The 15,096-nt window shown below is 41.9% G+C and overlaps 1 protein-coding gene across 1 annotated transcript in view; it reads left to right on the top strand.

The window, feature by feature from the left end:
* Window positions 1-8,510: 8,510 nt before the first annotated feature.
* Window positions 8,511-15,096, top strand: part of tcea2 (transcription elongation factor A (SII), 2) — a gene marked incomplete at its 3' end in the record, with an annotated part of 41,977 nt that continues 35,391 nt past the window's right edge. The window contains exon 1 of the mRNA XM_083657045.1: window positions 8,511-8,662. Within this exon, the coding sequence (XP_083513171.1) occupies window positions 8,594-8,662 (69 nt within the window). The 5' untranslated portion in view covers window positions 8,511-8,593. The remainder of the gene's footprint in view (window positions 8,663-15,096) is intronic.

The following is a 15,096-nucleotide window of genomic DNA, read 5'->3' as shown; positions in this document are numbered from 1 at the left end:
AACTGCAGTTAGATTGGTTTGAGAAGCATAATAATATGGAATAATAGCCTATAATGCAGACAGACAGACTGGATGAAGGGAGGGGGGGGGGGGCAGAGCGTTTGGCTTTCGTCTGGTTTTGCGGGATCACTGGAATTGGAGCTAAAAAGGCAAGCGTGCGATTCGTTTATTGCAGTTATCCAATGAGCATGATGGTGCATAATTTTACGCTTAAAAGGCGTGGTTGTAATGGTTGAGGCTGCGTCTAGCGCCAGCACGACGATATCAAGTGCGCTGGTCCACGCCCACTGATTTGAGCTGCGCCAGCCGCTCGGCCTAGAAACAGCGCCGATGCAACGATAGGGACCAATAAGCCTACATTTCAATAGCCTACATTTATGTGTGAAAATAATATATATTACTAGATTAACCATAAATCTGGCACTTCATGTTAATGAAGCTTAAACCCAGGATTATTAACCCACATAGGCTACACTACAGCACAGGCACACTACACAAATGACTCAATACAGCTTGGCAGAGTTCTGCACTTTACTGAGCACACCGGCCCTATGCCAGGTTTCGACCTGGCCTTGTTTTCTTAAATGTTTTTTCATTATTTATGTCTGATTTTAATGCAGCTGAAGCACTCTTAATTTCGTTGTATGGGGAACTGTGCAATGACAATAAAGGCTATTCTATTCTATTCTATTCTATTCTCTATGCGAGCCTAGGAATCGAGCGTGCAGTCGATTCAAAAAGTAAATATATATAGTAGCGACCCGGGGTCTGGGTGGATAAAGCGAGTAGGTTGGTCCTTGCCCAAAGGGAATGTCCCTTAGTTCGGATGGTTAACATGCTGGGCTTGTATGTTGGAGACCTCGGGTTTAAAACCAGCCTCGCCTGTGCCGTTACTATATATATATATATATATATATATATATATATATATATATATATATATATATATATATATATATATATATATATATATATATATATATATATATATATATATATATATATATATATATATATATATATATATATATATATGGGCGGCTTTAGCTCAGGAGGTAGAGCGGGTCGGCCAATGACGCAAGGGTTGGCGGTTCCATCCCCGCTCCCTCCCAGCTGCTGTCGTTGTGTCCCAAGACACCTAACCCTCCTTGCTCCCGATGGTGTGTAGGCACCCTGCGTGGCAGCCTGCCGCCATCGGTGTATGAATGGGTGAATGTAGACTATCTACTGATTGTAAAGCGCTTTGGATAAAAGCGCTATATAAATGCAGGCCATTTACCAGGCCATATATATATATATTAGGGATGTCACGAGATTTCGTCCCACGAAATGACGATATCGTGAGAAAAAGAACCTCTGAAAAACATGCTGCACTGACGGGCTGGCATTGATCTACATTCTCTCTCCATCTTTTTCATTGCTTTGCTTGAAATGGGGACTAAACCGACGCTCATTAAATAACCGACAAGATGAAATGCACTATTTATAGAATCCATTCCCCTGGCTGGCAAAGTTTGCACAACACTTATTCACATTTCCCCGTGCGGTTATCCCCGTGCGGACCGCATGTTTCAGTGGATGACAGCAGGGCGCACGTGTGTCTGCCTCTGCCTGCACTGGCAGCCTTGATATCTCCCCTAATCTGTAAAATTATATTGCAAGATAAGCCTTATCTTCCATGTTGTTTTCTAGTTATTATAACAATAACAATTTCCAACATTTGTTTTGCATTTTGTGTATTTCAAATAAAAGACTATTTTTCCAGTCATATATTTTCATTAATCAAGTTTTGTAAAAAAAAAATATAAATATCGTATCGTTATCGTGAACCTAATATCATGTATTGTATCGTATCGTGAACTGAGGGTATCGTGACACCCCTAATATATATATATGTATACATAACTTTTTGAATGACTGTGATAGCTCTCTCAGATCTAAGGGTTTGAGTATTTTAATGTTATGTGTCTAAAAGTAAAATGTGAGAAAAATGGCTTTAAACATTCCACAACATTGTATTTTCTACAGTGGCATTCCACCAAAACCATAAAAGATAAATACTTTCCCCTTTGTCTTATAAAATTAATTTTTCACCATGATGTACTACGGAGATGAAAGTAACCAAATCACTCCAAAATCTCAAAATACCTGCAAAACTAATTTTCAACCTTTTGTTGCTCATTGCCAATACATTACATTACATTATGTCATTTGGCAGACACTTTTATCCAAAGCGACTTACAATAACACACTTTTTGTCAACAATAGAGCAATCGACTATGGAGCACAGTCTATGACAACTACAAATCCTGAAGGAACAGTGGTACGAGTTTAGTTTAGGATTTTTTTTTTTTTTTTATAGAAAGAGAGAGAAAGAAGTTAGATCAAGAAGGGCCCAGATGGAGCCTGAAAAGGTGAGTCTTTAGTCTTTTCCGAAAGATCGGCAGTGATTCAGCAGTCCTGACCGAAGGTGGAATAATGTGAAGGGTTTCTGCAGGCCACCACACATAGCTCCCGTGAGGTGGGGATGCATTTGGTGGCGAGGGTGCAAAACTCAGCATAACACCGATTTGCTCTACTTGCTTATCATCCAGAGAGGTCTGATGGTCACAGCGTTTCCCCCTCCTATGCGATGAAGTCATCTGGTGTCTTCTTTTGACTTTTTGAGCAGCCAATAGTTACTTTCCATGGAAACAAGTTGGCAAAACTGGCAGTTATCATTATCGAGAGTACATTTAATTCACCTTATGATGCCTCGCCCACTTTTTCTCTTCCGTGTCAGATGCAATTGTATTTGTTCTTCCGGTTCAGCGATAGCTGGCCGGCCGGTTGCATTGTAAACTGTAAACTATGAATGAAGTTTGGCAACATTCAGCAGCTACACTGCGGCCAACATCAGTTACATGCAGGGGTGTAGGCCTGGTCCCCTTTAGTGAAGCCGTTGCATGTTAGATCGCCGCTCTGGCGGCAGGTGCCAGTATAGGTCACAAGGCCCGCCTCCCCATGTTAGTGGATGGGGAAATGGACATTACATCATTACATTACATTACGTCATTTGGCAGATGCCTTTATCCAAAGCGACTTACAATAACACATTTTTGTCAGCAATAGAGCAATCTACTATGGAGCACAGTCTATGATAACTACAACTTCTGAAGGAACAGTGGTACAAGTTTAGGTTAGTGGTACAAGTTTGGGTTAGTTTTTTTTTTTTTTTTTTTTTTAGAAAGAGAGAGAACGAAGTTAGATCAAGAAGGGCCCAGATGGAGCCTGAAAAGGTGTGTCTTTAGTCTTTTCCGAAAGATCGGCAGTGATTCAGCTGTCCTGACCGAAGGTGGAAGCTCGTTCCACCATTGAGGTGCCAGGGACGAGAAGAGTCGAGATTGGCTGGACAGGCTCTTCCATATTATAGAGCTAGCGTTAGTTTTACATAGACAGGACACAGTAGCCTACTGCTTGATCTGTATTACCAGACATATCGATGGACCGCAACAAAAATAACATTGTTTTGAGAAAGGTGCGCGAGGAAGTAATGTAGGTTGGGGACTGAAGTAAGTTCAGTAAATATGTGTTTTATTAGTTACTCCAGCTACGTTATCGGTTATTTTAATACACAATGGTTTTACTGGATGCAGGCTAGCATTAGCCGCTTGAGTTAGCCGCCTGTTTTTGCATTATTTGTCGGATTAATATTACTATAACTTAACAACCGATAACGATAGCTGGAATAACACAATAATAGACATATTTTCAGAACTTACCAGGTTGTCCAACTGACAGGAAATGTGTTTTATAACATTAACTCCCGGGTATAAGATGGGGCTAGTCTCGACGCCAGACCCATGAGAGTTCTTACGCTGATACACTACATTACTGCATGCTGCAGAGCTCTCTCTGGGTCTGGGACGCTTCCCCCCAGCCGGCTGGTAATGGGAGGGAACCGTTCACTTGGCCAGTCATATGCCAGGGATGGATACAGTCCTGCCCAATCAGTAACGACTTTGCGATCAGACAACATGGGAGGTGCAGCCCATTTTTCAAACCACTCTCTCATTGGTGCTACAACCTGTCACTCATTAAATTTCACCCCCTAGACACGCCCACCAAACCCCAGCAGTGGCTGTGAAGTGGTACAGACTAATTTATGTAGTATGGGGAGCACAGCGATTCAACGTAATATTTGAGTCTGGGGAGAGACTAAGATGGGGCCTACACAACCACCAGCCATTAGCTAATCGCTAACGGGTTAGCGTTAGCTTAGACAAACAGATACTGGAGGTTTTATTTTTGGTATTAAAGCAATACACGTTTTTATATGGATATCTCAGGGAAATGCTTTGACTGTGGGGATGTTCGTTCTTCACAAGCTCCTCTCTTAGTAACGATATACCATTGGCATAAATAAGATATAGCTCAGTGGGATATACAGAGTCAGAGAAGAGACCAGGCAGCCTGGCTCACGCACTGGGCTAACGTTAGGTTTGGCTGCCCTACCCACACTGTACCAGTAGCTACAACAACGTAGCCCCATGGTTAGATTTGTTAAACCAACATTTGATCCAAAACTAATTAAATCATAAAGTTAATCAAAATGCCACGGAAACATTAGGCTAATCAACACAGAGCTGCAAACATCAGTTCATCCAATAATGTCCCCCTTATAGCTCAGTGAGAGGCTGAGAGCAGCCCGGAGGTCTGACTTGTCTGGCTGATACAGCTCAATCTCCGACAACGAAAATACGATTTTCGTACAGGCGTCATTTTGATAAACTGATCTCATAGTGGGAATCTTCCTGGTTACTTTTGGCGAGACAAAAATATATTACAACTTAAAGTGCCATATTTACAGAGCTAGACTGTATATAAATACACAATACACTGTGCGCAAATCTAGAAACAGCAGCTCTACATAAGAAAGTTCAGAGGGGCGGGGACCTCACAGAGGTTCTAACTCAACGGAGCTACTGCGCAGAAGAATCTGGTTCACTGATCAGGCAGGATTTCGGCTTCACTCGACCCTGCTGGGCGGAGATAGCCACGCTCAGTCCATCTTATTTATGTTGATGGTTACATGCTCATAGTTTCTGCTGCGAGAAGCCGATGGCTGTACCCGGTCGGCATTTAACGTTAGTTACAAAAGCACGTCGACAGTGTCTTCTCATGGTGCCATGGCACGAGTCCGATACCTCACGAGTCCGACACCTCACGAGTCCGAAAAAAGAGGTTAACTTCCCCCAGACCCTAACCCAAAACCTAACCTCTCCCACCCCCACGCCTAAACCTAACCTCCCCCAGACCCTAACCCAAAACCTAACCTCTCCCACCCCCACCCCCACGCCTAAACCTAACCTCCCCCAGACCCTAACCCAAAACCATGAGGTGTCGGACTCGTGAGGTATCGGACTCGTGAGGTATCGGACTAGGGGGCAGTCCCCCTTCTCACTGCCAGTACAGTAGGGGTTGACAGTGATATTAGCTAGTCTGACCGGTCACACAGCCAGCACTCTCAGTCCTCGCTGACACAGACACAACTGCCCGTAGATCTCCGCGAAGTGAGCAACAATCTCCCACAATTTGGCTTCCGGTTTAGCGATTTTAACCCTAAACCCCCATAGCGCATCCGGCTTGGCAAAAATCTCGTCAATAAATATCGAGAGTTGTTCAAAGATGTATGCCTACAGGCAGAACCGCTCCACAGTTGACGCTCCACAGCTGTGCTCCACCAGTCCCTCACGCATCTGGAGAACAGGGACGCATACGTGAGGTTGCTCTTCCTGGACTTCAGTTCCGCTTTCAACACAATCATCCCACAGACACTGGTCAATAAATTGGCAGCACTCGGACTACCCCCATCACTCTGCAACTGGATCTTGGACTTCCTGACCAACAGACCCCAGTCTGTTAGGATAAATAACATCTCCTCCTCACCCATTACCCTTAACACCGGTTCCCCCCAGGGCTGCGTCCTCAGCACATTACTCTTCCCACTACTCACCCATGACTGGAGAGCTCACTATGACAGCAACCTCATAGTGAAGTTCGCAGACGACACAGCAGTAGTGGGCCTCACCACCAAGAGAGACGAGTCAGCATACAGACAGGAGGTGAACGTATGCTAACGTATGCACATGACACTAACGTATGCACATGACATGTGCACCTATGTGCAATGAATAAGCCACTGACTTGTCTTATCGCTATTCTGCCTTATTGCCTATTGCTGCTTAGTATTGCTTATTGATGCCTATTTCTTATTGCCTATTGCTCATTGCTTGTTGCCTATTTGTACTATGTAAACGGAGTCCACAGCACAAGAATTTCACACGTGATACTTGTACCATGGAGTGACAATAAAAATCTTGAATCTTGAATCTTGAACGAGCTGGGGCTGTGGTGTAAAGAGAACAACCTCATCCTGAACATCAACAAGACCAGGGAAATGATTGTGGACTTCAGGAAGAAGGGCAACACCCCCTACATCAATGGTACAGCTGTGGAGATGGTTCACACCTACAAATACCTCGGGTGCACCTCTCCAGCACACTCACCTGGCAGGACAACACCACAAGCATCAACAAAAAAGCTCACCAGCGGCTGTACTTCTTAAGGAAGCTGAAAAGGGCGGGGCTGAACTCCAACATCCTCAGCTCCTTCTACAGGTGTGTGGTGGAGAGCACACTGACACCATGCATCACCGTGTGGTATAGCAGCTGCATGGTGGCAGAGAAGCAGGCGCTGCAGTGGGTGGTCAACTCCTCTCAGAGGATCATCGGCTGCAGTTTACCACCCCTGTCCAACATCTATAGCAGCAGATGCAGAGACAGAGCCGTCTGCATCATGCGAGACTCCACCCACCCTGCACATGAACTGTTTGTCCCTCTCCCCTTGGCCAGGAGGCTGCGCAGCATCCGGGCAAAAACCACCAGGCTGAGGAACAGCTTTCTCCTGGATGCTGTCAGACTGTTGAACTGTTCGACTCTGCCTGTGATTACTGCACTTTAAACAGATGAACTCTAAAAGAATGCACTTTTGAAATATTTATCATGCTGCTACTGTGATGCTGCTATGCACTTTTTAAGAGATGTATCATGCTGCTACCCCATTGCTGCTGTCTTTTAGTTCCCTCTATAGTCTTTTAGTTGTTGTTGTTGTTGTTGTTGTTGTTGTTTTTAGTTGTTTTTAGTATGTTTTTATTGCTGTCCATTGTTGTTTTAGCTGGTTGTAGTTTAGATTTTATTTATTTTAATGTAACTTAATAGAGCTGTTTTGGTTTTAGGTATTTATTCTTAATCCCTAATAGTTCTATTTTATGCTATAGTTTTTAGGTTACTTAGTACTGAGACCTGAGTACTACATTTCGCTCATTATGTTTGGCATGATGAATGACAATAAAGTATCCTTGATCCTTGATCCTTGAGAGCAACGGAAATAGCGGATGTGATAGATAAAATTATGACATTCCCTCAATACTCAATACATAAGTCAGAGTTTTAACGAGGAAATGTGCAAGCTGCAACAATCAGTCACGTTCTAAACCGGACGTGGCACGCATAATTATTTTACAGCGGGGCATTCAAAAATAAGGTGAATAGATTGGACAGTTTTTGGTGCACAGTTCACAGAAAACTTGGGGAAACTTTGGATGTATTTTACTCGGTACTCTGAGGCTATTTAAAATTTAACAAAGTACATTACTTAAAAAAAACTTTCTTATCAAGTAAAATTACTTACTTAAAAAACTACTCAAAAAAGTACAAGTAGGCTATAGGCTACACAAAAAAGCTACTCAATACAGTAACTAGTAAATGTAATTAGTTACTTTCCATCTACCTATATCTATCTATCTATCTATCTATCTATCTATCTATCTATCTATCTATCTATCTATCTATCTATCTATCTTGTTGAGTTATGTGTTCTCATCTGTAATATTGTTTATGTTTTATACCCAGTCTGTTAATGCGCTTGTATTGTAAGCTGTAAGTTATACGTCATGTGTGACGTGACTTCCTGTGTAACTGTCGTAAAGTCAGCACTGCTTCCTTTTTACGTTATACGGAAGTCAGATGAGTAAGCGCGGGTAATTCTTTCCATAGCTGCTGATGTCTTGCCGGTGATGCTGTGACGAACATAAATAAAAGAACATAAAGATATTGAAGTGTGATCCTTCCTCAACATGACTGATGAAGAAAATCAACCTGAAAACGCAACATATCTATCTATCTATCTATCTATCTATCTATCTATCTATCTATCTATCTATCTATCTATCTATCTATCTATCTATCTATCTGATAAGACACTCACTCCCACACTCACCTTACAACATTTGGATTTTGGAAAAGCCATCCCAAAGTTGGTAGGCATTTTTTGGAAAAGACCAAAAAACTACAACTCCCAGACTCCCGCTGCCAGCAGCAAACGAGAGCGAGAGGGAGCAGCTGGGCTGGGACACACGAGAGGAGAGGAGGAGAGAGAGACAGTCAGTCAGACAGACAGACACACACAAACAGAGAGAGACAGAGAGAACATTCTCTGCTTGATAAATGGAGGTTAGAGCGGAGAAGGAGAGCTGAAGGAGCAAACCTGCAAAATGGCAAAAAACCAGGAAGTGGAGCGCATCGCCAAAAAGCTGGATAAAATGGTGCACAAGAAAAACACGGTGAGTGCGAAAACACAGCAGCATCCGACTGCAACACACACACACACACACACACACACACACACACACACACACACACACACACACACACACACACACACACACAGAGAGTCAGGTGATGCATGGCCTCTACCTTTTGTAAAGGGGAAGCTTCTGGAAGAGCAGCGTTTGTATAACTCTAACTCTGGCTGGATTTGGGAATACTTTATATTGTATATTGACAGGCAACACTGGACTTGTTTCATCCTTGGCGTGTTTGGAAACAGTTTGTAAGAAATCAGAGCAGTGATTGGTCCAAAGGCTGTCAATTTGTCAATTACATCAGCTGCCACACCTTTCATCAATTAACTTGTTATCAATTCAGCTTTCAACCAGTGGTGGAAGAAGTAGCTACTGAGAATATAATAATGTAAACATACTTCATTAGAACAAAAAATCCTGCATTCAAAATCTTACTTAAATACAAGTATTGACAGCAACATGTACTTAGAGTATCAATAAACATAGCCTTCATTAATGCAAACTGTCCCCATTCAGTCAGGTTATGTTTTACATACATTATTGTAATTGTAATTGCCTACTGATTTATTTACATAGTTGTCAACCTGAAGCGATACTTTTGCGTAGTCTAATAATCTATAAAGATAAGCAAATGTTTTAAATTAATTTAAATTAATCGATTCACAATCAAAATCACAATATGGCCAAGTGCAATATCCAAATCACAGGAGCCTGCAATGATTTGATGAAGGTTAAATGTGTCAGAACATAGCATTAAATGAAGTATTGTGGTGCTACAGAAATGCCCCGGCCTACAAATCATATTCTCCAGACGTAAGGGAACATGCTTGTTTAGTACAGACCCTAGTAAAAATCACATCACAGCTTTTAGGTATTTTTTCCACAGTGAAAATGAAATACAAAAATTACCATTTCCCAATAAAATCATATTGCAATCGCAATATCTCAGTATAATCGCAACATGTTTTTTTCTTTTTGCATATCGTGCAGCTCCTACAGTACCCCAAAATTGTACTTAAAGGATACATTCACCCAATAATGAAAATTCTGTCATTAGCCACTTTTAGACGAGCTCTAGTCTGGACTATGTCCGTTGAATCAGGTCCGGGCATTCGCTGTAGTTGTCCTTTCATACAACAGGCAGGTTTTTGTGTCAGTTGTTTTCACACCGTGGATTGACCGAGCAGAGAGAGTGTGTGTGTGTGTGTTGGGGGGGGGGTCACCATTCAAGACAGGCAGAGTGGGAGGAAAATACCATTCACCTTTTTGCTTGTTTACTCATCAATTTGGTGTTTTCTCTTCCAAATAATCCAGCCATGTACTAACTAGCCACCAACTAGCCACTCGCTCGCTCTGGACAATATCCTGTGACGGTGTTGACATTAGGTCTGTTGTGTGATGTGATGTCTCTACAGGATGGTGTTGACATTAGGTCTGTTGTGTGTTGTGATGTCTACAGGACGGTGTTGACATTAGGTCTGTTGTGTGTTGTGATGTCTACAGGATGGTGTTGACATTAGGTCTGTTGTGTGATGTGATGTCTCTACAGGATGGTGTTGACATTAGGTCTGTTGTGTGTTGTGATGTCTACAGGATGGTGTTGACATTAGGTCTGTTGTGTGATGTGATGTCTCTACAGGATGGTGTTGACATTAGGTCTGTTGTGTGTTGTGATGTCTACAGGATGGTGTTGACATTAGGTCTGTTGTGTGATGTGATGTCTACAGGATGGTGTTGACATTAGGTCTGTTGTGTGATGTGATGTCTCTACAGGATGGTGTTGACATTAGGTCTGTTGTGTGATGTGATGTCTCTACAGGATGGTGTTGACATTAGGTCTGTTGTGTGTTGTGATGTCTACAGGATGGTGTTGACATTAGGTCTGTTGTGTGATGTGATGTCTACAGGATGGTGTTGACATTAGGTCTGTTGTGTGATGTGATGTCTCTACAGGATGGTGTTGACATTAGGTCTGTTGTGTGATGTGATGTCTCTACAGGATGGTGTTGACATTAGGTCTGTTGTGTGTTGTGATGTCTACAGGATGGTGTTGACATTAGGTCTGTTGTGTGATGTGATGTCTCTACAGGATGGTGTTGACATTAGGTCTGTTGTGTGTTGTGATGTCTACAGGATGGTGTTGACATTAGGTCTGTTGTGTGATGTGATGTCTCTACATGATGGTGTTGACATTAGGTCTGTTGTGTGTTGTGATGTCTACAGGATGGTGTTGACATTAGGTCTGTTGTGTGATGTGATGTCTCTACAGGATGGTGTTGACATTAGGTCTGTTGTGTGTTGTGATGTCTACAGGATGGTGTTGACATTAGGTCTGTTGTGTGTTGTGATGTCTACAGGACGGTGTTGACATTAGGTCTGTTGTGTGTTGTGATGTCTACAGGATGGTGTTGACATTAGGTCTGTTGTGTGTTGTGATGTCTACAGGACGGTGTTGACATTAGGTCTGTTGTGTGATGTGATGTCTACAGGATGGTGTTGACATTAGGTCTGTTGTGTGATGTGATGTCTCTACAGGATGGTGTTGACATTAGGTCTGTTGTGTGTTGTGATGTCTACAGGACGGTGTTGACATTAGGTCTGTTGTGTGTTGTGATGTCTCTACAGGACGGTTTTGACATTAGAGGCCTGTACTACAAAGCAAGATTTAGGTTGATCCTGATAAGTTTGGGTTTAAACCTGGTTTAGCCGTACTACAAAGCAAGTTAACTTCTAACCTAGTTCAATCACCATGGCAACTCACGCTGCAAAGCTAACCTGGTACCGACCAGGGGCCTGTACTACGAATTAGGGGTCGACCGATTATCGGTTTGGCCGATTATTATGGCCGATATTCATCATTTTGCCGATTATCTGTATCGGCATTTTCATTGGCTGTTTGCCGATATCATAATTTAATAAAAAAATGCGCTAATTTGCGGCTGCTGCACCAGGGCGCTACGGAGGGTGAGGCGCGTGGCCCAGCACGTAACAGGAGACGAGTTGCCAGAACTGCACGAACTGTATAACCAGCGGTGCCTCAGGAGGTCCCTGAAGATCATCAAAGACACAAACCATCCCCACAACAGCCTGTTCTCCCTGCTACCCTCAGGGAGGAGATACAGGGTTCCAAAAGCACGCACAAATCGCTTGAGGAACAGTTTCTTCCCGCAGGCCACGAGACTCCTTAACATACACAAATAGTGTAGTAGTCGTACCGTACCGTACTGCAGCTGCTACCATTATGTATGCCTAATGTTTAATTGTATGTCTAACAAGGTACATGCTATTTGCACCTGTATGTCAATTACGTCGAATTTAAAATGTCTGAACACGTCTAACGTATGCACAATGCCTAATGTTTAATTGTATGTTTAATAAGGTACATGCTATTTGCACTGTATGTCAAATACGTCGAATTAAAATGTCCGAACATGTCTAACGTATGCACATAACATGTGCACCTATGTGCAATGAATATGCCACTGACTTGTCTTATCGCTATTCTGCCTCATTGCCTATTGCTGCTTATAGGCGGCGGGCCCAGCGGAGATTTCGTGCACTTAAACGATCCCTACCGAGGGAAAACCCAGTCCTTTATTAACAACTGAGACATGTCTCAACAAATGAAAATAAATTTGTTGCCACCCGTTCTTTCTTGCCATATTTTGTGATCGCTAACTCTGTCAACTTGCATTTTCTCCGGTAAAGAGAGCAGACAGCTATGTTTAGGGTCCCCCATGCATGACGTATTTGTACTTATCATCCAATAGCGGGCTTGGAAAAGTATCACGTGGTTCACGTTGCTCTTGTAGTTCCTGGTTACTGTCAAATCCAAACACCACAACATCACACGCTGTTAACTTTTTGGAATGATTTTCAGTGGCACTTTACTATGATTTGTATTAATTTATAAAATATTAACTTAGCCAGCAATTCGGTGTTAAGACGTGACGTCAGTTGTGAAGGTTCGGCAGCTTCTGGTGGCTTGGAAGTGGGGCACGCCACGCCAGATAAAATACTAATTTATGGTAAGTTCTTTGGTAAATTTGCCCTTACAACTAACGTTACCCCTTTCAAAGTCTGTTTATTTCATTAGCAACTTTTGTGAGCTAGTCAATGCAGTACAACGCTAGTAGTTTATGAGCACTAACTGATCAGTCTGTAGGCTATGCTTCCCTTGGTCTGTCACTTGGACTAAAACGCTAGCTATTGTGATTAACTATATTAGAAATACCAACATAATAAACAGCAGCCAGCATATTTAACTAACGTTACAGGCAGGGGTGTAATGGTTGGTAAATTAGTTGGGTAAACTATCAACCTCATTTAAAAAATGTGGCTATTACCTCAACTACAGTATATTTTAGTAATCTGCTCACTAGTCTCTAATCTAGAGTAACGTTACATTTGTATTAATAACACAAACATTTTAATTAAAATTACTTAAAATTAACCAATGTGACTTACTTATAGATTTTTGGACAGGCAGCAACATTGTTTGATATTTTATATTGATTTGTTGGACAGGTTTGAAAATCTGACATGCTGCAAAACCAGGCTGACATGGCTCACTGTTGTCTGCAAGAATCTACTGCCTCCAACCTTCAATGACAGGATGACCTGATGGAAGCCAAATGAGTGCATCTGTAGCTGCCCGTTTCTGCTATCATGATGTAGACTACTGTCTGGGTCTTCAAATGTAATTAGAACCTCAGTTTAAATATAAAATCACTTCTTTGCTTAATTGTCATGTTTATACATCTGCACGGTCAACCAAGGAGCAGGCAAAAGTGGCTTTTCATGTTTTGTAGTGTGTTCTAAGTTGTAAATAAAAGAAACAGATTGCACACTCATAACTCCTATGCAGTCTTTTTATTTTAACTTCTATAGATCAAGTATTTCAACAAATCTGAAGGTTTGAGCCGTGAAAATAAATGAACTGAGACCAGCAAATGTCCATCTGTTTAAATGAATTGTGGATGATTTTTTTTGCAGGAACACTGAAAATATCAGATGGTATTACAGTTCATGCAAAACATCTCAACTAAAGAGAGAACAAATCAGCCAACAACTCTGCAAAATTAAAACAATGACTGGAATATCTATCAAGATGGCTGATGTCAGATAATCTATAATCTAACAGCCTGGAAATATATTAGGCTAACAGACAACAGCGTAGTCACTTCTGGTAAGAGTGACCTGGTACAGTAAGCTGGTCACTGAAGACACCTCAAAACCTCATGATAGCAGCTATGTTTGATGATGCAAATAATGAAACAGTGTTAAATACTTTGTGTCACCAAATCAGTTTTAATGATCATTATAAGAGACATTACTTATGCCAGCCTGTTGACCAAGATACTTGATATCTGAAAGTCTATCAACCTAGATCAGGGGTGGGACATTTTTTTTCCAGAGGGCCATACTAACTTACATAATATAAAGTAAGCGAAGTGCAACACATTGGACTGATAACTGCCAACACTCCTGATTTTCATGGGGGTCTCTATTTGTAACCCTCTCTCCCGCTGTGATTGGTAATTTCTCCTGTTAATCTCCTGATATCATAGTGATACAAATCAAATGGCTGTAGCGGATTAGATTTATTAACGTGATGCTGTCTTTTATTGACTTTTTGTGCATTGTTTTGTTTTCCTTTGAGGACGTTGGGTGCCGGATTGAGATGGTCCAGGGGCCGGGTCCGGCCCATGTGTGACCTAGATGGTTCTGTATTGCAGGACACTGCAGTTGAGGGTTCTGACAGGACACAGATCCATTGGAATTGGTGGAAATATACCTGCAAAGAAAACAGAAGAAGTCACTTTTTAATCTCATACACTGCAGTGCTTAGCAGAGCCCTGTCCAGTGCCCACAGAAGTTTAGTTAAACTCTGGGTCACAATATTGTAATTATTTATCTGCTTTTTATGTTACTATTTGTTACATCAACAAACTATTCAAAACGAGTTGGATTAATACAGTTGTTGATTAATTGACTGACTGACTGAATGATGGTGGTTCATGTATGCATATCAGAAGTTTTGGTGCAGTGATCCATAAATCTAACTGACTTCATATTCAGGGATGCAAAGTCATGGAGAGTGAAAAAGGTGACAGATACCAGGGCAGAAATCAAACGACTCAGAAATCCTCCTATTTTGGTATGAAAAGTTTGCTGTCACCTAACGCTAACGGTGAGTTTGCAGCCTGCATTGTGACTAGCTTTTCTGATGTTAGGTAGTAAAGATCTGAAGGTTTAGTATCAACCTAAAAGCTAACATCATCTCCCCACTGTCAAAACGAGATGGTTCCATGCTAACGTTATATCAATTCGAGAAAAACTAGCTAGTTAGAAATGGCTATGCAGGCCCATTCTAGCGTGTGCTAGCTAACTAGCGCTAAAGCTAACACTGA

Source organism: Poromitra crassiceps (genome assembly GCF_964638095.1).
Source record: "Poromitra crassiceps genome assembly, chromosome: 20".
NCBI lineage: Eukaryota > Metazoa > Chordata > Actinopteri > Beryciformes > Melamphaidae > Poromitra > Poromitra crassiceps.
The sequence above is the reverse complement of the archived record's forward strand: the minus strand, read 5'-3'. Positions and strand labels throughout refer to the sequence as shown.